The following is a 26,362-nucleotide window of genomic DNA, read 5'->3' on the forward strand; positions in this document are numbered from 1 at the left end:
GAATCGGGAGGAAGTGGTGATCTGTGTGGTGAAGAGCTTGGTTGTTGGGAAAACTGCTCTAGCAAGATCTGCTTGTGTATCCTTGATCCAGCTTCCTCCCTGTTGTTGAGTCTGACGTATATTACCATTTCCTTGGGTGCAGGTCCCTGGTGTATTTCTGTAGGATCTGTTTGACCTTTGACCAAACTTGAAGTTGGCCTTATCAAATAGATCTAACGGTCCCAAAACTGTGGAATAGACTTCCAAATTATTCACATCAGCAATAGGTTATCAATTAATCTTATAACTCATTTGTTTATAACTTAATTATAAGACTAATAAAAGCATATTATTAATCATCTCCTGTATCATTTGATAACTGGATCCTATCTTTAACAGGGGGGGTGGATGGCTGAATGGTTAGCACGTGCGCGCTGTATCATAACTCTGTCATTGAGTCAACTGGCGTGCAGGGCTCTATAAAAGTTGAGTGTGCCTGCGCGCACACTTGAAAATGTGCCTGCAGGGTCATACTGAAACACAGGGATGTAGCCAGGATTTGGTGAGTGGTGTAAAAATATATTTGGCGAGCGGAGCGAGGCAAAAAATTTTTTGGGAAGGGGGCATGGTCTTTTATGAAAATTAAACCCTTCTTGGTGTATTTTCAGAGCATCTGCTGCCTTTTGTATTTGGTTCAGTGCAAATCAAATTTCCATTTATATATTCAAATTTTACCAAATTCACTTAATTCTCATCAATGATACAGGGATCTAAAAACTTTTTGACACCATCCAACCGATCATAAAATTGTCCCGCCCCACTCTGTTTCTCTGGATAGATAAGTTGGGGACCTTTCGGTATTGCTTGTTTTGTTGGGGTTTTTTTTCAAATATTACTTTGAGATTAAAAATTAAAACGATCCTTAAAATGGTGTTTGTGTTTTATTTGAGTACGACGAATTATGACAACAGGTAGATATTGATAATTAAAACACGTTGTATTATTTGACTTGTTTGTAAAGTTGTTGTACGTGTCTCACGAATATTATTATTATTACGGTGGAATGAGAATCAGGTCAGGCAGAAACTGAGAAAGCTTTCATCGTCCTCCTAGTCCTACTCTCGGGCCGTAGCAAATCCACGGTCAACACAGGTAAGAAATAAAATAAGAAATCGTGAAAATTTGCAGGCACGTGTGTGACAATTACGACATTCAAACCTTTAACATTGGAGTGCCGTAAATTGGTCTGGGTGACCTAATTACGGCAAATAAACAATAATATAAAGAACCGTAGAATAATTGTAAAATGAATAGACCTAGGCCTACACATCTTCTAAGTATAAATAAACAAAATACCAATACATCTTTCTTTAAACTAATTTGGGATGATAGGGTCTACTACGGCACACAAAAATAAATTATGCCGTGACAGACATGGTTTGCGTACGTCGGCTTTTACCATGGCTTTGCCGTTTAATTGCCGTGGTAAATTTCGAGCGCCGAGTTTGTGTACAGAGAAGGACGAAGGGGTTTAAATACGACTGGGCGGCTTTCTTCGATTTTTTCTTTGTGCTGGGCGGCAAAAAATAGTGCCGGGCGCAGGTGCCGCCCGGCGTGGCTACATCTTTAAAAATGTGCCTGCAAAAATTTTTTAAAGCAAATGTGTCTGCGCACGCCGTGCGCGGAAATATCGATGCCTGCTGGCGTGGTTTCGAATCCCCGGTTGTACGTGACAAGGAGTAGGGTCGCCTGTCCAACCTCATGGGTTTTCTCTGGGTCCTCCGGTTTCCTCCCACGGCTAAAGACCCCTACGCGCAAGCGAATTATGGAAATAAAATTGAACCATATGTTAATCCCGAAATGACCTAGTTTGTGTCGAGTGGACGTTAAACCCCATTACTCTCTCTCTCTCTCCCTATCTTTAACAACCACTTTAGTTTTTCAGTGACAATTTATATTTTACTTTTGATATTTGTGATTGTTTTACTTGAACTTACCAGGGGGTATTAGTATCTTACTTACGTTCATGTATGATTTACCATGTCTGTTGTAAAGCACTTTTGAGCACTCTTTGTGGAAAGTGGTGTTATGCAAAAAATATTCTTGATAATAATGATAATTATGATGTTGAGCTGTGGAATTGACTCATAAACATGATTTCTAATAAAAACATATAAAAACACCTACACTTATTATGTTTCAGATTTAGTAATTGAGCTGGAAATACACAGGACATGATTCTATGAAATACTTGGCTTGATAAAGCTTAGAAAAACCTAGTCGAAACAGAATCTTGAGACACATATATGCCCTCATAAATGCTGTCTCCATAGATCAACTACCAAACGATTTGGTTTTTTTATTATTAAATAAAAGGAAGAACTTCCCACTAAACCACTTCATGGCCTAAGGCCGTAAAAATAGAAATTCTAATACAGGAAGAAGCTTCGGATTTCCTAGTTCTCGTCTGCAATATCACTTTAGTCGAAGCAGACATTAAAAAACCATGGTACTACTACTAGTCGAAACATCCCTCAGTAATTGTAATCAATAGAATTGTGTCCTATGGTATATGTATAAGTACATTTATTTTGTTTGAAAGTAGGTTGGACCACGATGCCTTATTGAGTAATGCACTGGCTTAGGTCCCGGTTTTGGCTGAGAAAATTCCTCATGATTTTCTGGTATGGTCTCCCAATGTCAATGGTGTAGGCAAAATTTCCCCCCATAGCACACCACATGGCATTTGCCACTCTTCATTAATCTCAGTTGGTTCAGAAATGTAGGCTGTTAAACCCCATTTTATTTCATTGTTTTCATGTTAGGAAGTTTTCTTATGATATTTTGGGAGTTTGGGTTGCCGAATTGTTAACATGTGCATGTTGGATCATAAGATCTGTCATTGAGTCAAGTGGTGTGGTTTCAATTCCTCACTTGTATGTGACAAGGAGTAAACTCACATGTCCAACCTCATGGGATTTCTCCGGCTCCTCCAGTTTCCTCCCACTGTTAAAGACCCCGATGTGCAAGCGAATTATTGAGATCAAATTGAACAATATGTTAGTTCTGAAATGACCTAGTTTGTGTTGAGTAAATGTTAAACCCCATTTCTCTCCCTCTTTTATGATATTTGATAAGTGATTTATTGTCCCCTGCCTTTCGAAGAAAGCAGGGAACTATTAAAATGGGTCTGTCCGTCTGTCCCACTTTTTGGGACACACTAACTCTCCTCTTAATTAAGGTAGAATGTTCAAACTTGGAAATTTGATTGGTCAAAACTTTGGAACATAACAACCCGCCTGTTTTTAATTGAGGTAGAATGTTGAAACTTGATGTAGATGTTCATTAGGTGAATGTCTTGACTGAGTTCAAAATGATTAACATTCCCACTAAAACTAAGCAAGCAATTTCATTGGCTTGATGCCTTGGGACAAGATAATTTTGATTTTGTCTGATGGAGAGTGATAAAACTTAGGGTATAGTTTCACTACTAGTACTAGGTACTTCAAAACCTTGACTGAGTTTGAGTTTAGATAATCATTTTGAATGCTAGATACTTTTGAAAAAGATAAAAATGTGCAATTAATTATTATGCGTCATCTATTTATTTAGGGATTTCAGCGCTGGACATCAGCCTCATTGTTGACTTGTTTAATAAAGAGGCTTAAATTATCTGCAGTTTATAATTAATAGAATTCCAGTTAACAATACACCAGGTTGTATTCTATATATAGATACATATTAGCTCTTCTTACTGCCTTAGACAAATCAAGTTTATTTTTAGCTTCTCCCTTGTTAACTATAATTCCATCTATAATACTCTTGAACATGCAACTGTGATATGACAGAGCCTGATGTGAGGCTTGGAAATTTGTGGCTTTGTCAAGCAGAAAACAGTTCTTCATTCAATAGAAAAAAACCCACATGTAATATTACTTTAATTATAGCTAATATTTATCATGGATGGTGAATCATGTAGTCATATATTATATCTTAGCAAACAACATCTCACTCATTTTTGATTTGTGAAGCTGAATGTTTGGTAAACAGGCAAATTTCTGTTCCCTCCCCAAGAAAATCCTAGTCGTTCATGGACTCATTTTGATAAGCATTTTTGTTTTCTCATCGGATTTTACTTAACATGTGAATGGAAACTGTCCCCTGGTTAAAATAGGGTTAAATTTAGGTTAATAATAATTGTCAGCTTATTATTAAAAACACTGTTAATACCACTCAGATGCGTTTAGTTACAATAAAGCTTAATTATTAATCATCATTTATTCAGCATTTCATTTCAAATGATATCTGATGTTCACTGATTGATAAAAATATTAATTAAACAGAAAAAGATCAATATTTGTAGCATTAATACTGTTAATGTATCATGTGTGGATTACAGGTCATGTATAGGATTTACGTATACATTTATATTATATAGTGTTATACTACCATCTCCAGACACATGTTACATGTACACCATAATGAGATGTAAATGCAGAATTTATTTGATATTTCAAAAAAGAAATATTTTCAAACCTCAGCAAAATTATTCCACATCTGGTTTCACTGACATCAAGGTCAGTGGAAAATACATGAAGATTTTATTGATATGTTAGATTTATATGTAGATGTTTTTAGTATTCATAAATACCTCCACCTTGATTCAAGGGTCTGTCACTGATTCCAGAGGACCATGTAAATAAAAGTAGTTTTAAGTATTTTGATCTGTAACCAAAATGTATTCCTATAGATCATTTTTTGTTTGAAAATTTAAAATATACAAAATATTGAGGCATTTGGAAGTTATCAATACATTTATAAAGTGGAGTTACTTAACCATTTAAATTAATTTAAGTAATTACAGTTGTATGAGAGACTTGATAATTACTACAATCACTTACCACCATTACTCTTGCAAGTATATAGACCTGTTCATCAAGGCACTTGATAGAGCATGGAATTTTGGGTAGTTACATGCACATGTTCTTTAAGCTTAAATCTAATTCACAGTAGGCCTACATACATGTATTAAGAACAGTTGCCAAAGTTCAATCAGTATAAATACACTTGTTTGATATATCAAGCCCATTGTGCATTAATATGAAATCTGTTTAAATAAAACTCTCTTCATACATGACATGGATCTAATATGTAATACAAACTTATGACCCAGTGACATGACTGTACTGTGTAATGCACTACAATATTATGCCTAATAAATATTTGTCAGTACCAATAATTCGTAATATATAACATAGGTCTACAGTGAAAAAAGGTGTATTCTGCTGTAATTCAGAGTAATTATATCACATAGATCTACTGTGTAATACATGTGTTTCTTAGTAATACATCACATAAATCTACTGTGAAATAATAAATCACATAGATCTATATAAGTGTATGCTGCAGTAATTCACAGTATCATATCATATATAGATCTGCTGTTAAAAAAAGTGTAATCCTAGTAATTCAAAGTAATGTATCACATAGGCACTGTGGCTCTGTCAATATAATAGGAAGTCCCAGCCTAGTTTCCACTTGTCAGTGGTTGATGAGAAAAAGTATCTAGTTAGTCAGCTGGGGTAAAAAGAAATCGAGATCCTGTATGGCTCCAGCTAAATTTCACTTATTTAAACTGTGATATAGCACACTTGATTTATCATTGAATATGGGTATGACTATGAGTAGAACTGTGTTGTGTATTATATTCAATCACTAAATGCCATTCAAAGATTATATGAGTATGATTTCAAATATTCATATTGTAAATATTGTAATAAAAATAAAATAAAACCAACTTCGAACAATCCAAAAAATTAGACAAAATTTGAAGTCCTAAAAAAACTCTACCAGCAAAATATTGTCATCAGCAAATGGACTGTTCACCATGTACAAAATATATGATGAACAGTGGTAACAGGTGTGGCGCCACACCCACCATAGCTGCCTCCAAACCATTAGACGAAATCTTGGTAAAATAGCATAATCAGCAAATGGACTGCTGTATGGATAATGCACATGATGAACAGTAGTAAGAGATGTTGTAGACATAATCAAGAAAATGGTATACGCGCCAGTTAAATATATTTAGAATAATAGCCGAAAGAGACATACATGTACATTTTATATTTAATAATCAGGTCAATATGACGGCATAAAACTTTTTAAAGGTTTTTCTATGGTTTGTCTGATTATTGGCATCATGTCAGCTAGATATTTGGTAAATATCCAAATTTTAAATATGAATATGATTATGACACAGTAAACTTTGTTATTTAATATGTATTTATATACTGCATGTATATTACACAATATTACTACTCTCGAGTCAGTAATCTGGAATTTTATATGTATTAAATTGCTGATTTTTTTTAGCTGAAAAGTAGCCAGAAATTGGCCTAATTTAAACAACGAAATTTGCCGGTTGTAAGCTTCTAATGACATCCCTGGTACATGACTCTTCAACAAAGTGATATCAGGTGTTCTAGAATAGGTAAACCTACAAACACCCATCAATACACACAGTAAAACTCCTTGACTGATGGAGCCTGCAAACAACCATCCATACACACAGTAAAACTCCTTAGACTATGATGAATAAACTCCTTACATACATGTACATGTATGATGTAAATGTGTAATAATACCATAAAATGGATGGAAGAATGGATTTGAGCGATAAAGTTCGGGTAGAAAGGAAGCAATCCGCCAAAAATAATGCATGGGTAGTATTCAAGCAAGACACTTGACAGGACTGTAATATTACTAATAAAAGTTAAGAGATTTAATACTCTAGAACACGTTTTAGGCCATAGCCGTTTATCAACTGTATCTGTCTTGCATAGAAAAAGAATAAGCTTAATGAAAATATTTTAAAAGATAATTTAGAATTTGTGTATATATTTTCATCAGCACTATGTGAATACATGTATAGGTAATAATAAAATGTATTTTTCTTTTCATTTCAGTAGTCATGGAGCGAGTAAAAAGGAAAAGGCTCGTGTTGAAGCTCAGCAGGCTCGAGCTAGACAGGCTAAAAAACATAACAGCTCCAATGCTCCTTCGATGCCCTTATTTGATGGTCCCAAAAAGGTGAGGATTCACATTTACATGTAGAAAATGTAAGCTTATAAAGAGAAATCCATGTATATGAAAAAAAAGACATAGGAATTATTTGCAATTAATTAATACGTTTCACTTTATGAATTAATTCGAGAAGTGCTCAGTACATGTATCTTTATTCCTAAAAATATTTTATCACAATATGTTTTTGAAGACCTACTGGATGATTTGACATGAAAATGTGGTCTTACAGTGTACACTACACTTTACTTGCAATGTCTACATGTATCTTTATTCCTAAAAATATTTTTTATCACAAGATAATTTTGAAGACAGACTGGTTGATTTGGCTGCAAAGTCTGAGATCTGGCACTTTTTAATTCCAGAATCCTGGGCACAAAAAGACTTGGCACAGATTATATCTATTATCTCGGTTGTAATTAAAAACAAACTAAATACAGATAATTAATAAAACAGTTCCCATAACCCATTTAATACAAACTCTTAATAGCAAATTGCATGTTACTAAATTCTTAAAGTTACAATAAAGCTGAAACACATTATTATGAAATCCCCACTTCATTTATCAAGACAAGAGTATTAAACCAGCATTCTTCGTGATCATGCTAAAGCAGCCATACTTGAGATATTTTTGCGATAGTCTTGCAGGGTATAAAAACACTTATTTGTACCCAGAGATTTTAGTCTTATCGACCGTGTCACAATGTTGATCAACGCGTAACTAGTCGTGACCTTCCGTTTAATAATAGAGTGGAATCACATACAACTCATTTAAACACGACAGCATCAATTAGTGTAGTGGAACAATACCACAACTCAATTTGGGGAACAAAACACAAATTGTTGGAACAATACCCAGACTCAATTGTGGAGCAATGCCCAAATTGTGGAACAATACCCAGACTCAAATTGTTGAACAATAACGAGACAGTAATTAGGTCTTCCACAGTTTTGTTTAGTATAACATGTACTTGTATGTAGACCAAGAGACCTACTTCTGTAGTTCAGTATAAAGTAGTAACACAAATTATAGTTAATAGTTGCTGAAAAAATCTGTGATTGAAAAAAAGAAAGAACTATGTCAAGTGCTTGTGGATGTGTTTTGAACACAATGATAGATGATTTAGATTATGAAGTCATTGATTAAAGGCTACATGTATATTACATCAAGTTGCTTGTCAATGTGTTTTTTTACTGGATGATACTTATCATGCCATCGCTTCGATTTGATGTGAACATGTGACTGTTGAGATATCATCTTCACTATTACTATTAGATTCTTTTTTAATGTGTATAATACAAATATATGAATACCGGTGTTTTTATACACCCATCCATGTGCATTGAAATGTGGTCGTATATTGTTGTCGACCCCGTCTGTCCGGCATTCCAGCGTCTACAATTGCTTGTGGACGTTCTAGAGGCTAAAGTTAATATTGGTTTGACTTTAAATTTATACACAGTGTTTAAGATCATGTGACGAAGAAGCCTATTGATTTTCAACGATTTATGATAATTACTGCCTGAGTTATGGCCCTTGATCATTTTGAAAAATCTTCTGCTCTCGAGGCTAAAGTTAATATCTGATTGACTTTAAATATATACAGTGTTTAACTTAATGTCAACAGACAAAGAGGCCTTTTGATTCTCATCGATTTCCAATAATTACTGCCAGAGTTATGTCCCTTGATCATTTTGGAAAATCTTGTATATGCTCTAGAAGCTAAAGTTAATATCCGGTTGACTTTAGTAGATTTATACACAGTGTTTAAGGCCATGAGACAAAAAATCTTATCGATTTTCAACGATTTCCAATAATTACTGCCAGAATGCGGGTTATATAACAACTCCCAGATCCTAGTGTAGTAAAGACAAGTAAAACAAAATTTTTGAACTATAAAAAACGTAACGAAATAAGATCTGTCTTTTAACCAGATTGGATAATTACTTCAAAAGTTATGGCCCTTGTTATTAATTGTTTTGTATGCTAAAGGTTACTATAGGGCAGAACTAGAAGCCAAACAAATTCTAATTATTTCTGATAATTACTTGATAGATTGTTACTCGTAATCAGATTTTAGTGTGGTGTAAATGTTTTCATTACTGACAAAAGAAAAAAAAAAAATATGTGACAACCCTTGTTACTGACAAAAGAAAAAAAAAATATGTGACAACCCTTGTTGATGACTTAGATGCTGTGGATGTATGTTTCATTGCCTGGCAACCTATCTTTTGTTACCTACTTTATTTTAAACATGCAATAAATCTGTGTAACATTTAAGTTAATGTTCAACATATGGCTAGTTCTGGTCGGTTTATTGTATCATGTCAATTGGAAATATCAATAAATCAATAAATCAGTATAGATTTGATCGGGGATATAGATAAGATAATACATGCATAAAGATATAAACACATGTCTGACACTTATACATGTATATAGTGGAACTAAAAATATTCATCAATATGAATGACCAATTTTTTTGGGGGGGAGGGGGAGGGGCGCATTTTCAGATTCCTAGAAGCTTTAAATCTTTATTGATATCAATAATTATTGAAATTATATAACATATACAATGAAATCAATTGGAAAAGCCTTGCAAAATTATTTGAATTAGAATGTTCAAATATTTGTGTGTGCACTATATTTTAATACTGTGCATGAATTAAAAGCATTAAAGATGCATTATGTAAGATTTCGATAAAGAGCTGAAAGTTTTCGATATATTAATCAAAAAATAGATAATGAAAAGGGAATATATTGAAATTTACTTTATTCTGAATTAAGTTATGGCCATTTGAAGAATAGTGTAGTCTCGATCGTCATTCCTACCATTGTTACGATAATAAACAGTCTTGATCATCTATTTTGTAATTAATTTATTAACAGCCGATCATGTACTAATCCGTTGAAAATCACAACCATCCAATGCTCTAGATAGTTGATTATGCTCTTGGCATATGAATAAATGTCTAACAATTTACATAACATTTGAGGCACTTACATAATGTATCTTTAAATTTGATGAAGATAAGCATACTAATTGTTTATTGGTCTTGTTTTTCAGGTACAAAATAATTTTATGGACCTTACTAGTCAGAAGATACAGAAAGTCCTTGGTTCTTACGATGAAGTGAAGCCGTATGCTCAGGCTGGTGCTATGATTGGTGTGCCGAGGGCACCAACGACGCCACTCATCACTGACATACCCAATCGCCCACATTTTCCTTCTTCAAGACACAACAATGGCCAACACAAACCGACTGATAGAAAAATAGATCCTAATCGATCATTGAACTTTCCAACTCATTCCAGCAGGGAGGCCACGACCACAAGTAGTTCCAATCGTAAAAGTCTGCCACATAACCCATCTTCCATCTCTTCCCAGCCTAGTCATGCCCGTTCAAGCTCGGCATCTCCTCCACCATTCAGTCATTCCTCACCAGCGAAACAAAACCAATCATCGCGTGACTCCAGACCCAGTGTTAGTCCTGTTGCTGGTCAAAGGTCGAAGTCGTTGGTTACAGATGTCACGAACCAGAAAACAGAGAAATTATCACATTCTTCCCATAATTCCAAGCCTCTCTCACCACTAAATATGCCACCTTCCCAGAATTCCAAGCCAAGTAGTCATGGGCCAAAAGTAGCACAGGTTCTTCCAAACGGAGCTTTGTCTGATCAAGCAAAATCTCAGCGGAATAACCTACCAAAACTTGTTATCCCAGAAATAGTAAGTAAATATATAGTACATAGTCTCTTCTAGGGTTGTACACAGATAACATGACACAATTATATGGAAATATTGAGAAAACATTTAATAATTGGAGCCACAGTGGCTAAGTGAGTAAGACGTTGGCTCACTAACAAGATTTTCAGGGTGGTTCCCCCTTGGAAAACTGAGGTCCTGTGTACACATTTGCAGTTGGAATTTTATATAACAGTAGGCTGTAGCGCCACTGTCCGTGCAAAATTTCCCTCATAGCACACGGTATGGCATATGCTTAGCCTAGTTGGAGCAGAACAGTAGGATGTTACAACCTCATTTCATTTCATTTAATAATTGTACATAATATCCATTAACTTATTGAAGTTTTGGCAATTATATAAATTTTGATTTATTTTGATGTAGAATGAGTTATATTTGAAGAGCTTTGCCTTAATAAGAATTTTAATAATGTTATTTTACAGAATAAAAAGGCTGATATTCAGGTTTTGGATGCAATATTTAATGTAAGTTTATTACTTTACCATTTACCAACCCACTGTGTTCCCTCGTCATCTTTTTGGGGACAAAAAGTTGTGCTAGCCTGATAATAAATAATTTTGTTTTTTTTCTTAATTGATATGATATATTGAATAGGCAAGAAAGACACTGAATTTTTATTAATTGAACTTTAAAATTTACAGATTCTTAATATTATTACAATAATAGTGTTAAAATTAAAACTGTTAAAAGGCTGGGCAACGTGTCAGATTAAATTTGAAAGTTGTAGCTATTTGAAGTTTACATTAGTGCCATTTTAACAGAGCCTTCTTTATAAGTATAAGTCTGGAGTTCACAGAAAATTATGATAATTCTAAATTTATTCACTTACATGTCACTTCATTCTTTATTCTATTTTTGTGGGGGTTAGTTTGCACACATTTTCTTTTTACCCTTAAATCTTAAAAATGATGTTAAAGTCCCTTTACAGATTATGGTATATTTGATATAAGTCATATTTGTTGATCTTAACAGATTGTCTTGAAAATTGACCGAAATGGCTTGGAACCCATTAGTCAATTAATTTACACACTGTATATCTACCATATTCTATGAATACAACTACATTAGTGATTGCAGGAGGACCACACCACATATAAACAAATATACAAGACAAACCTGCGGACGAGACACACAATGTACACAGATATTTCAAACAAAATACAATCCTATTACCTGTATGAATAAAATCAAGTGTCATGGATCTGTGAAATGAATGGCGACGGTGAATATTAATAATATCTTGTATTGTGTAGGCGTTACTATTTTTTAATATCTCTTTGATAAAAAGTTTACATGTCTATTGAAAAGTTAACTTCCTCTATATTTATTATATAAGGATATTAAAGTATGTACAAACAAATAATCAAAACCCGGTAGTTGAAATTGATCAGTTTTGTTAAAGTATTTTGATTTGGTTGTAATTATCTTTCATGATTTACTCATTGTGGATCTGGTTATAAATAGTTATTCATACATCTCACTACATGTAGCCAGATCATTCTCATACATCTCACTACATCACATGTAGCCAGATCGTTCTCATACATCTCACTACATGTAACCAGATCATTCTGATATATCTCACATGTAGCCTGATTGTTCTCATACATCTCACAACATGTAGCCAGATCATTCTGATTTATCCCACAACTACCGGTACATGTAGCCAGATCATTCTGATTTATCTCACAACTACCGGTACATGTAGCTAGATCATTCTGATTTATCTCACAACTACTGGTGCATGTAGACAGATCATTCTGATTTATCTCACAACTAGCCAGATCATTCTGATTTATCTCACAACTACCGGTGCATGTAGCCAGATCATTCTGATTTATCTCACAACTACTGTACATGTAGCCAAATAATTCTCATACATCTCACAACATGGGGCCAGATTGTTATCATATATGTCTAAAAAATATATCATGTTAATGTAATGCTATTGTTATTTTTTAATTTAACATTTTTACAGGAGATGACCAATATACAACCACCATTGACAGGAATACAAACTCCACGAAAAGCTGAAGATAAGTTTCCTTTTCCAGCTCAAAAGGTGAGAATCTTCTCTAATATCGTGTTGACAGTACATGTATGTTAAACAAGTTATTCTGATTTAAATCGTGAAATACAAATATCTCCCATATATTGGCATCACTAACATTAACAATGTATAATGAGGTTCCTGTAGGATTTTCTGCTATGAGCCAGAGATTAGATAGAAATCATGTCAAGATGGCTAGTCTACATCATTGCGTTTTATCTGTGTTTGATGATGAAAATAAATAAAGTCATATTTTGTTTTATTTCAGACATCTAGTAATTGTTTATCTTTAAATACATCTTCAGGTAAGATTCCTTTTATTATTCTCTTCATATTAAAAAAAACCAAACCTATCATAATTTTATGCGAAGATGTGAATAAAAACTACCCGGTACACATTTTACAGGCCAAACATGTGACTTTTCTTAAGAAATTCCTCTCTGTAAGTTTGAATTAAGTGTGTACTATATCATGATCCTGTAGATTCCACAAGTCACAAGGTGAATCTTTTCTTTTCTATGGCCGTGGGTGTAAAATATGTGCATTACATGTTGATCATATTCACAGTATTTACACATAACACAATTAACTGTCATGTTATGCCTCAGGGCCTGGCCTACTGGTCTATATATAGCACAACTGTCGGCTGGCCGGGACTACTTTTTTCCCTTGAGTTAAGGGAGATAACCACTGATTGAACTTTTTGTTTGTTTTGACATTTTGATAAAAGAACTAGGTCAGTCTATTTATAGCTTGTTTATGAGATATTCGTGAATATGTACATGTCCTAGGTTTCCTTGAAAGTCTTATTGAAGAGAGTTACTGTACATGTCACATATGACTGTTTTGATGAAAAATTTTGTAATACAAACATTTTTAAAGGGTATTGAATAGAGTAAATATTAACAAATATAGAAAGGCATTCATTTGATAGAGGAGTCAAGAGTAGTCCCATCCCAGATGAAACTTTAGATATTTTGTTTATCTTTAAACAAGCGATCCCAGCATTCACATGATATATAAATCAAGTGGGTTTAAAAATGCTAATAATCAAACACTAAGCTTACACAGAGAGGGTTTTATATTCACTAAAATATATCTAAACTATATCATGGAAGGTTGGATGGCCGAATGGTTAGCGCGTGTGCCTTGCATCATAAGGTCTGTCATTGTGTCAGCTGGCTTAGTTTCAATTCCCCGGTTGTACGTGACAAGGACTAGGGTCGTCTGTCCAACATCATGAGTTTTCTCCGGGTCCTCCGGTTTTCTCCCACTGCTAAAGACTCCTGTGCACAAGCGAATTATTGAAATCAAATTGAGCCATATGTTAGTCCTGAAATGACCTAGTTTGTGTTGAGTGAATGTTAACCCCCATTTCTCTCTCTCTCTCTCTCTCTAAACTATATCTGGGATCATGTCTTTAAATAATATTACTGGTATATAGTGATAATCGGGCAGTCCTGTTAATTTGTAGAGGAGAGTCGAGACACGGTAGCTCAGTGAGTAATATTTCCTGCTAGCTAGTGCGGAGGTCCCAGGTTCTTTCCCGTTCTTGCCTTGTCAGTGGTGCAGGACGAAGTGTCTGACAAGGACAGCTGTCTTGTCATTTTGATGAGACGAAAAACTGAGGTCTTGTGTACAAAATGGTGTGCATGTAAAAGAACCTTTGACAATTGGAATTCGATATAAGAGTAGGCCATAGCACCGCTGTCATGGAAAAATTTCCCTCATAGTACACTGCATGGCATATGCCCATCCTCATTAACCCAGTCGGTGCAAAAAAGTAGGACAATAAATTATATTTCATTTTGTTTGTTTGTAGTGGGTTGGGTGGATTGGTCAAACAAATGGTCTAATGCATGCTCTTTAGATCATAGGGTTTGGTCATTGAGTCAAGTGGTGGGTTTAGACCCCTACGCACAATTGAATTAATTTGTGTCGAGTGACCGTTAAGCACCATTTCTATGTCTATCTCTCTTGTTTGTAGTGGGGGATTTGTTTTGCTGTTGAACAAACTGATTGTGAGAAAATGAGTTTATGACTTGATTTATGTGTGGATGTATTTGAATATTGTGTAGATATATAAGTCAACATTCGTCTGACAATGTATAAATATATGAAATATGAAATAAATGGTAATAAACGTATACAATTTAATCTTAAACTTAAATCGAAGGTGCAAAGTGCAATGAATGATTTGAAAGACACAAAATTATTTTATACACTCTTTTAGTCTTTAAATATCTATCACAATTTGACAAGGCTTTATAAATAAATTCAGCAAGTGTCCTAGTTGGATCACTCATTAGAATATTTTGTATCTATTCTATACCATCTGTTGTAAATAAACATAAATAAGGTTAAAAGACCAGAAAAGAACAACAAGAAGAAAATATTGATTAGATTGTTAGAATTTGTTTATTAGGCCATTTTGTGGTTAATTGAAAATAGATTAAGTACTAGTACATGTAAAATGCAAGTGGAAGAAATAAGAGAGATACTTTTGTTCACAATCAAAAAAGAATAGTATTTGAACACCTGCAGCTATTTCTGTCATGCAAAAATGACTTTTTGAAGTTCCTTTGATAGAAAATTATATTACTATTTAAAATAACGTTTTATTTAGAATAGCTCAGTATTGATTTGATAAAGTAAAAATTAGATATTTCTAGCCTTGTGTTCAGCTCCATGTGATACGAGGGATACTCAGTTAAACATACATTATGCAAGAGCTAAATCTTCCTATTGCAGGTTTTTCTATAGGCCTGAAATGTGAAATGAAAATGAAATGAAATCGAGATTTACGTCCTACTGTTCTGCTCCTAACCTGTCCTAATGAAGACGGGCATACGCCATACAGTGTGCTATGAGGGAAATTTTGTCAGGACAGCGGCACTACGGCCTACTCTTATATCGAATTCCAACTGCCAAGGGATCTTTTACGTCCATGCCAATGTGTACACGGTTTTTCGTACCATCCGAACGACTAGACAGCATTCCTTGTCAGCCCCTCCGTCCTGCATCACTGACAAGGGAGAACCACACCGGAAAATCTGGATGAACTTTCTCGGCCAATGCAGGGATTGAACACCCGACCTCCAGGCTAGCAAGCTAGCGTCTTACCCACATAGCCACGTGACCCCCGGCCTGAAATGTTTTCTAAATTATTAATTAGACATTAATTAACTTATCCAGGCCATAATCAACTCTCGATGGCATCAGATTTCTCCAATATTTAATAGATTAGAACAGTTCAACGATATTTTGATTTAAGCTAAAAATGGAGGAGCGAGACTTAGCTTCGAACAACCAGTACGTTGGTTGAAATTATTGCACACGTCTTGTCAAACTTGTCTAATATCTTCGCTCGCAATAGAGTAATTTGAATGAAATTTTCAAATTATTCATTTTACATTATCTATTTTCGAACTATTATAGCAAGAATGGCTAGCTCTTTATATAAATCTTACATAATGTATCTTTAAAAGTTCCGTAATTTAGATCTTTCAATTCCTGGAAAGGTGTTATTCGAGTAAACACAAGTATTTCAATCGACAAGGCATGCATATACCATCTAGATCAAACATTTATCTGAAACATTTCAGTTGATCATGATTCTGCTCACACCTCGTTATTTTTTTCTGGAATAACAGAAAAACTATTACAGACACGATTCTGTGTCACTAGATTTCAATTCCTTCAATTCGCAGTGTTCCTAACTGACAATCCTGCAAGTCTAAGGAGTTGTCACTTGGCTAAGCTTGTTGGCTTTCTCATAGTTCCCCTGGCTGCCAACTTCGTGGGTTTTCTCCGGGTCCTCCGGTTTCCTCCCACTACTAAAGACCCCTACGCGCAAGCGAAATTATGGAAATAAAATTGAACCATATGTTAGTCCCGAAATGACCTAGTTTGTGTCGAGTGGACGTTAAACCCAATTTCTCTCTCTCTCCCTCTCTCCCCTGGCTGACTTAGATTCCACCCCTATGTTAGTCTCAAAATCACCTAATGGTGTTAAGTGGCCATAAGTCAAATTTCAATCTCTTTAAATTGCCAATAGACTAAAGGGAGGTAAATAGCATTCAAAACGTGGGTCAGCCTATAAATCAATAATGTCAGTGAACTTGTCATAAATTGTCAATAATAACTGTATAGAGAGAGAGATATGACCTTTAAATACTGTTGTTGTTATTTTAACAGGATTTGATAAATAGAAATTGTACAGCTAGTAAAATAAAACGTTAATTATATATACAGAGAATACAATAAACTGTGTGCACTGATTCTATAACTGACAGTTACACATTTTATTCACGCGTCCTGCAATGTGCCTGAATTGCAAATTTCTGTTTTGTTCCATTGTTGTATTTGAAATTGTTGATATTAAAGACTTTCTAGGGAACCAGTTATATCTTGCTAAAGATGGGGTCTAAAAGTCAAACTCTGTTAGTTCATACGGTAAATTTGCTTAAGACACTGTCTTGTCTTCAATAAACTGGTTGGGGTAGAAAAATAGAATGTTAAACCCCATTTCATTTAATCCTGATCTAGTAGCTTAAACCAACCATATGTTAGTCTCAATATTACCTAATATTGTCTAGATGTATATGCTCAGTTGTCGTAATGATGCTTTGAATTAAAATTTAGATCTAACCAATCAGAATCAAAATTATTGACTGGATAATTCCTTGACATATTGAAACTCAAATGAAATATGTCTAAGTTATGGAAATATTTTTTTTACCTATATGATTTACAAACAAGGAGACTCCAGCTAACACCAGTAAACAATACTGTTAACTAATGTTGACAAACTGAATTTTCTAAACATAAATGTCTTTTTTTTTTTATGGGAATAATTTAAACAATTTTTGTACAGCACAGATCACTCTGATTATTTAAAGTTTTCTTTATAGTACTACATTTCATTCAGGGACATGTGCAGATTGTTCAACCTACCAATCAAAACCTGCAATACAGAAAATTTGTCAAATTGTTTTGAATGAATAGCTTTGATTATCAAGACTGTCTAATGAAGGTCAAAGGTATTATCATGTCGTCACAGGTCCATAATGCTCTTTTCTTAAAGATGTTTTATATGTTGATAGAGTGACCAGCTGATAACACCACATGAATATATATAGCTTTAATTAGAGTGACTATTTCCTTCAGTTTTCATCTCGGGTTTTATCAGCATCATGAGCAATATTTCCGAAATAATAATATTTTGTTTTTCTTACAGAATCATTAAAAGAAGAAAAAGATCAGAAGAAGAAAAACCTAACCACAAACCTGTAAGTAGTAAATATTTTATATGAAATAATGAATATATCCTCTGTTGAAGGAAATAAACAATAATAATGCATATCAAATTAACACATCTCATTAACACAATATAACAATTTATTTCAACTAAACTCCTTTTACCTGTTTCGATTCCCCGCTTGTATGTGACAAAGAGTAGGGTCGCCTGGTCCTCAGATTTCCTCCACTGCTAAAGACCCCTATGCACAAGCAAAATAAAATTGAACCATATGTTAGTCCTAAAATGACCTAGTTTGTGTCGAGTGGATGTTAAACTCTCTCTCTCTCTCTCTCTCTCTCTCTCTCTCATCACTTTTATCACAATACTTAACTGTATTGAATGAAGTATGTAATTTTATGGCATGCTAAGTGACTGACAGTCGATTCTATAGACAGTCAATTTCACTGCCAGTCTTGACCGAAACAAGAGACCTTAGACAAACTGACTTCTATTTAATATTGTAAAATTGAATGGTATAAAGTTTGTCTGGTCACTAAATGAGATAACATGTCAGATCAACCTAACTCATCTAATGGCACTGATCGTCTCTTGATCGTCTAAACATGATTCAATTCCATTGAGTATCTACAAACATATATATGATGAATTAAAATTTTCCGACATTCTCACTCCGGTACCACCTATATTTGTAGGGTAAAATATTTTGATGGACATCTTTTTAATCCAAAGTGGTAGGTTATCAACTGTTGATATTTTGATTTTTGGTTTCTTAACGTAATTGGGGGTGGGGTAGGTTGTCTAGTGGTTTAATGCGTGCGTGTGAATTCACAAGGGCTGTCATTACTTAAAGTGGATCATGACAAGGAACAGGGTGGCCTGTCCAACCTCATGGGTTTTCGTCTGGTCCTTCGGTTTCCTCCCACTGTTAAAGCGAACTATTGAAAAAAATTGAACCATATATTAGTCCGAAATGATCTATTTTGTGTCAAGTGAACGTTTTAAAAACTCCATTCTTCTATCTCTTTCTTAATATTATTAATGGTTAACTAATCAATTTGGGTAGATTATATTGTGGATTAATTAGATATTGTCCTAAAACTAGAAATGACAATCACTGGCTTTTAAGGATTCAAGATACACTGAATCAATCTCCTGGGGTGCGCTTGGTTATAATTATGTGGTGATTTACATAATGTATTGTGTATGTTATACTGACACAACTGTCTAGAACGTAAACATTAGACATAGTCGTAAATAATTGTAGATTTCATTTATTATAATATACATCGTCTAGTCGCCCGTTGTCAATAATAATTATCAAGGTATAGATTTTACACATCATTACTTTTAGAAACATCATCAGGTCTCGTCTCAAGGACCAATTTTTAATAACACGATCATATTATTGGCATATAACGTAACAAGACCATCAATAATTAACTTGTGGCATCAACTTATTGAATAGTGCTGTTTTATGTTCTCACATTCAACACGATCTGTTTAGAAATGGATAGATGAACTGCTCTCTTAATTTGATAAAAGATAAGAGTTGCATTGCTATATAAAGAGATTTTAAGTTTTAGTTGTGTGGTTTGTTTTGCTCTTTTGGTTAGAAATTGTAAGAAAACTTAAGGTCAAATTAAAGTGTTAATTACTTAAGGATGCATTATTTAAGATTTAGAGAAAGAGCTGACCATTCTTGCTAGTATAGTAGTACCAATAATAAAAGAGAATATAATAATAAAGATATCAAAGAATATAATATATTCCGTCACATTACTTTATTCTGAGTGTTTGAAGTTTTGACAAGAAATAGCTGATAATAAACAAAGTATTGATTGTCTGATGCACATATTAAAGTTAAACGATTTTAAGGTACATATGGTCTAATCCATTCAATATCTCAGCCATTCGATGGTCTAGAATGTGGGTTGGATGGTGGAATGGTTAGCACATACGCTTTATATCATAAGGTCTTTCGTAGAGTCAACTGGCATGTCCAACCTTGTGGATTTTCTCCAGGTCCTCTGCTAAAGACTCCTACGCGCAAACGAATTATTAAAATAAAATTGAACCATATGTTAGTCCTGAAATGGCCTAGTTTGTGTTGAGTGGACTTAAACTCTCTCTAGAGAGAATTGATTATGAGATTGTCATGTGATTAAATGTCTTAATAATAATTTACATAACATTTGAAAGCCAGATAAAATTCCTACAATAGACAGATTTAGCTCTTTATTTAAATATGCATTATGCAAGCGCTAAATCTGCCTATTGCAGGTCTTTCTTTAGGCCTGAAATGTTTTCTAAAGTATTAATTAGACATTAATTAACTGATACAGGCCTTAATCAACTCTCGATGGCATCAGATTTCTCCGATATTAAATAGATTAGAATGGTTCAGCGATACTTTGATTTAATCAAATATGGAGGACCGAGACATAGCTTCGATCAACCAGTACGCTGGATGAAATTATTACACACGTCTGTCAAACCTTCAAAGGCTAATATCTTCGCTTGCAATAGAGTAATTTGAATGAAATTTTCAAATTATTCATTTTACATCATCTACTTTTGAACTATTATAGCAAGAATGGCTAGTTCTTTATCTAAATCTTACATAATGTATCTTTAATTGGGTACCGGTAGATTTCTAAATTCACCTGGTATTACTTAATATTACAGTTAGTAATTATTTCATTAGAGAATGAAGTTGGTAGGTGTATGTTTTCTTAATTTAAAGTGACTAGAGAATTTTGATCTGGTTTAGAAATAAAACTGTTGATTTCTTTGGATTTTATTTGTTGATTGTTTGGTGTCGTGACATTATCAATAGATAATGTCTGTATTGAGGTATCACTTCTGTCCACAGTCGACACCATCAGCCAAAAATTAAACTAATTTAAAAGATGGCTTATGCTAAATCTTTAGCAGCATAAATTTTATCATATATAGCTTGCCTCACCACCTATCAAAAATAACACATTAGTAGATCAAGCATATTCAATATTTATTTTTACCTAATCAGAGAGAATGAAAACCTTTAAATTGTATTTAGATTGCCCTATCATTGACCAAAATGTAACATCAGGTGAACTGAATCCAATACTTTCACCATTAATCAAAATAACATGTTACATCAACCAAATTCAATCTGTTATTTTGACTTGATCAAAGACGCTAAGATCCTTAAAGTTTTCTTTCTTTGTATCCGTTCTACAGTAAAATTATTCAATGACATAAACATCCTTTTTGGCAGGGAGTTTTACGACTACAGTATGTTTGCATGAATGCTTATAAAGTCATTGGGCCAATAAGTTTTAAGCGTAGCTATCAAAAAAAAAGTTTAAAGTGTTTTGTTCTGTGTTCATTATGGATAATTATTACTAGTATCCATTTTATCGTTGGTCTGATAGTTTTACCACAAGACATCAGCTTTCTTCTGTTCATCACAAGACATTGGGTTTATGTTTAAGCAAAGGTTTTTTAAAACAGATAATGTCATGCTGTAAAGATTTAATGGATCTGACCCAGATATATTTTAGTGCATAAAAGTGGTTAGCTTAGAAGAAGCCTTAAATCTATTACTGTAGTGATACAAGAAAGAGGGCTTGGCTAGGAAAGCAAGATCCCTTTACAGTTGGAAATCAAATGAAGAGAAGTCTCTAGTGCCACCATCTTGGCAAAATTCCCACTATATCATTCTGCTCGGTGTATACCCTGTCTTCATTAGCCTAGTTGTGACAAAAAGTAATGTGTTTAACCTCATTTTGATTAAAGCTGACTTAATAGTTTGATTGTGCAAGCTGTCTTTCCTACACACTATAGATTTATTGAAGTGTGTTTTGTATTCCGTTATATATTTACATTTACTGGGTTAGAAATATTGACTAGATGTTGGATTTATTCATGTTTTAAGTACCAGTAATAAAATTATATTGTCAAGAACACACACATGTTCGTAAAACCATAAAATGAAAACGATCAAAGCACAGCATATTTGAAATGATTGCAGCTAGACTTCTGCACAATTAAGTATCGATCTTTAATTTACCAAGTAGAAATATCTATTAACAGTGCATTATATGATTATTTTTGAATCTCATTTACCGATTATCTCAAATGAACGTAAAGTTGAAGATTATTTTTGATTGTGTATAATTTTAAACTTCATATATTTAAAAGTTTCATTCTGGAATGTTTGGGCTTTAATAAAGACCCGGTAACAATCACTGACATTTAATTGCCAGAATTAATGTCATATTCAGTGCACAGTTCCAGACACTCCATCTAAAATTGTGTACCCATTTACACTAGAACTGTTCTCAGTACAGTTATGCGTGGAACTCCTTACAGAAAGGTTAACAATCAAAGTCATGTAGATAATATGATTATTGTCTCTTAAACATGTACCGTATAATATAAAGGTCGACTTACATTTAGCAAAATTTTAACCGAATATTACCAGATCCTGGAATAAGACCACTTAAGTTCAGTGGACCCAATCTGTTCAGGAATGAGTATGGTTGCCACATTTTCCTACTGAGTACCGTTTGATTTACAAAGTATAAATGGTGTATGAGAGGCATGTTATCCAATTCTGTATTCAATCAGTACACTACTGTGTATCAAATAAGAGTTAACTAACAGGCATGTTGTCAGGTGTACATTCAATTTCATTGCTCCCTATTTATACCGGGCATGTTGAATATCTCATACATTCTTTTTAATGCTTTATTCAAAAGATGTTGTTTTTTATTTCTGAATTGAGCTGTGTGCTGGTGAAGTGTAATAAATTGAATGAAATAAATTATTATTTTTATGCCTTTATTGAATTTGAGCTAAGGCATTTCTTTGTTTACTTTTTTTAAAAAATATTGTTTTGAACATATGGCATCTGATTTTTTGTATGTTTACTTATTAAAGGGAGAAATCCAGCTTGGGGCTCCTAATCCTGTCTTTTATTATAACATAATCCTATTGATATTTATTCTGGCAACCCGTCCCATAAATACATTCCCTAAATGTTCAGTAAATGTATGTACTCAGTGAAACTGTAGAAGGTTAACTGGTACTTGTTCACTAAATTTAAAGTGACAGTTTGTGTAATTGCTATGTAAATGTATGTACTCTGTGATTTTATAAAAGGTTTAACTGGTACTTGTTTGCTAAAGTTCATATATTTTAAAGTGATAGTTTGTAAAATTATTATAAAAGTGTATAGAATGTTTCAGTAAATGTTATGTACTCTGTGATTCTATAGAAGATTAACTGAAACTTGTTCACTAAAAAAGACTAACTAAAGATTATTTAATTGATATTTTAAATTAAAGTAATAAATTGTAAAATTAATATAAAACTGTTATAGGAGATTAAATGGTACTTGTTTTAATACTAGAATTGATAATTTAATGTGATAGTTTGTATAATAATAATAAAACTGTTCAGTAAATGTATGTACTCGGTGCGATTCTATATAGAAGAGTTAATTGGTACTTGAACACTGTGATGTTTTAAAAACCACTAGTTTTATGTCATACAGTAAAGGATAGTGTTTTATGTCAGTCAGTGGTAGTTCCTGATAAGAAATCAGTTTGGTGATGCAAGGACAAGTTACTGGCATATTGCCAACTATGTCTGATCTAGTATTTTACAGTCAATGTAGTATTTAGCTGAAAGCCAGGATTTTTCCACTGATAAATAATCATGTCTTCTGTAGGTTGTTTTGAACCTAAATTAATTTTTGAAAAATAAAACAGAATTCTATGGCATTTTTTTTCTATTTTAACATTCATCACTATTTCAGTTGCCTCTTCATCTAAGTATCGTGAAAGAATCCCATATATTTTTGGACATTTCTCTAACCATAATAATACAGGAAGAAAGGGTCACATGCCAAATCTAAACAGGTAACCCTTGACGTCTTCAGGACACCAGTACCTATTATTTTAGGTACTGCTGTAGTTTGGTTTCTACCCTTTATTTACTTTAAGGGGGCAGGCAGTATAGGGCCGGTATAGTGCAAATTTGTTTCTGCCCTTAATATAATTATAATATAATTGTTTTCTTTAAATTTCAGAACGGTTCCTGATAAAACCCAAGATAAGGTAAACAATTTAAACTATCTTAAAATATCCGTAGATTAGTTTTCCATAAATATCATTTCTAAAGTATGCCTTGTTGGTTTCCCCTTGTCAGTGATGCAGGACGGAGGGCCTGACAAGGACAGCTGTCTAGTCATTCGGATGGGATGAAAAACCGAGGTCACGTGTACACATTTGCATGCACATAAAAGATCCCTTGACAGTTGGAATTCGATATAAGAGTAGGCCGTAGTACGGCTGTTCCGGCAAAATTTCCCTCGTAGCACATTGTATGGCATATGCTTGTCTTCATTGGCAGAACAGTAGGACGTTAAAAACCCCATTTCATTTCATTTCTAAAGTATGCCTAATTTGAATGGGAGACCCATCCGTGTACACATTTGCATGCATGTAAAAGAACCCTTTACAAATAGAGATTGACATTGAGTCTGGTCAAAATTCTCCCTCCTTACATTGCACATGTAACCATGCAAAAATTAAACATGGTTACTGTATCTGAAACTGACCTTAGTATTGTGTTTATGAGATATTAAGGCTCAATCCATTCCAGTGGCAGGTGCTCTTAAGTAGAATAATGTGTATACAACAAGGAATCAACTAATGACCCAGTTTCTGTGAAGTGAACATTAAACCCCATTTCTCTCCCTCTCTCTCTTAATTGACACTTATTGAAAAGTAATTGTCGTAGAAGTTGCTATTTATTTACTGCACGCTGGTAGAACAAATAGAAAAAAACCCTGTTCAAATTAGATCAATAAAATAAGTCTGATAAGAATGTTCTTGTCTTGTTAATTGTGCTGTCATATAGGTCAGATCTATTAGTGTTTCATGTCAGTGCTGTAGAACTAATGGTGAACTTATCAAAGTATTTGAATTATTTGTCTGGCATCCTGTTCACAAATAAACTCCCACCATGACACTGAGAGTAAAATATTTATGATATTGTAACAATTAGCTTAAGTACAAGCCAGAAAAAACTCACAAAAATTCATATCATTTTCTATCAATGACAGTATTGTTCATCGCAAGGACTTCATTGATTTCAAAAGTAGGGTCTCAGGTGGCCAGCAAATCTCCTATAATAGATTCATTTCATCTGCAGAATTACTGTATGTTGGTCTCGAATTGACCTTGATATTGTGACAATTTATAATGAAAATTATCAGTGGGACATTGAACTACATTCCTTTTCTTTTAGACATATATTGTGCACTATTGTACTAATACCTATAATTTTTGATGTCGTGCAGGATATATTAATAAAAGATATCATTAAATCACTTAAAAATGACAAATTATTGCACCAGAGGATTGTGCATCATAAGGCTTGAATTTGTGCCCATTGCCTACTAAGTACTTGGTCATGCGCAAGGCATTAGAACATCTGATACAATTTCTCATGTGCATTATTTTAAAGTATATATTATCTGTAAACTGACAAGCCAGGCTGGATCAATCAATGTCTTCCTGTCATTTACTCCAGTTGTAATCCATTAGTAGTAAATTTAATGTCCTACTTAATAATAATAATAATAATATGCTATACACAAATATTCATATTTTATCTTGTTACTCATCACTATTAAAAAGTACTACTGGTACTAAATTCACACTTTTGTAATTTGGAATAAGGTCACCTATTAAAATTTTTTTATTCCTTGGGATAAAAAAAATGATAATATAAAAATACTACTAAGGTCACACTAGTTTAAACTTTTGTTTTTCGGAATAAGTTCACCTATCCAAATTTTTTTTATTCCTTGGTGAAAAAAACAAATAATATAAAAATTAATGCTAAGGTCACACCAATTTGAACTTTTGTTGTTTGGGAACACCTATTAAAGTTCTGTTTTATTTATATGGAATAAAAAAAAAACTAATATATAAAAAGTATGTATTCTGTCTTCTCAAAAGCTTTTATATCCATGTTTTGAAATTTAAAACAAACAAGTATCATAGGTCTATATGGACCAAGAACCGAGCAAAATGTCATTGCTGCCATTGTACAATTGTGGTGTCATATCAAAAACAGAAGTCGTCAATCGATATGCAATTGTCCAAAGTACAAGCCTGCAAATATTTATGACAGTGCTACATTACTAGAAATGACGAACAT

At 33.6% G+C, this 26,362-nt stretch overlaps 1 protein-coding gene across 3 annotated transcripts in view; it reads left to right on the forward strand.

Moving 5' to 3' along the window:
- Nucleotides 1–26,362, forward strand: part of LOC126830021 (AF4/FMR2 family member 4) — an 84,696-nt gene that overhangs the window by 17,370 nt on the left and 40,964 nt on the right. For 2 of the 3 annotated variants that reach the window (XM_050560230.2, XM_050560232.2), the window contains exons 2-8: nucleotides 6,948–7,071; nucleotides 10,131–10,793; nucleotides 11,252–11,293; nucleotides 12,808–12,891; nucleotides 13,148–13,184; nucleotides 18,119–18,170; nucleotides 24,222–24,249. In XM_050560230.2, coding sequence (XP_050416187.1) covers nucleotides 6,948–7,071; nucleotides 10,131–10,793; nucleotides 11,252–11,293; nucleotides 12,808–12,891; nucleotides 13,148–13,184; nucleotides 18,119–18,170; nucleotides 24,222–24,249 — 1,030 coding nt within the window. The remainder of the gene's footprint in view (nucleotides 1–6,947; nucleotides 7,072–10,130; nucleotides 10,794–11,251; nucleotides 11,294–12,807; nucleotides 12,892–13,147; nucleotides 13,185–18,118; nucleotides 18,171–24,221; nucleotides 24,250–26,362) is intronic. The other variant, XM_050560231.2, reaches the window with a different exon arrangement.

Source organism: Patella vulgata, chromosome 8, assembly GCF_932274485.2.
Source record: "Patella vulgata chromosome 8, xgPatVulg1.2, whole genome shotgun sequence".
NCBI lineage: Eukaryota > Metazoa > Mollusca > Gastropoda > Patellidae > Patella > Patella vulgata.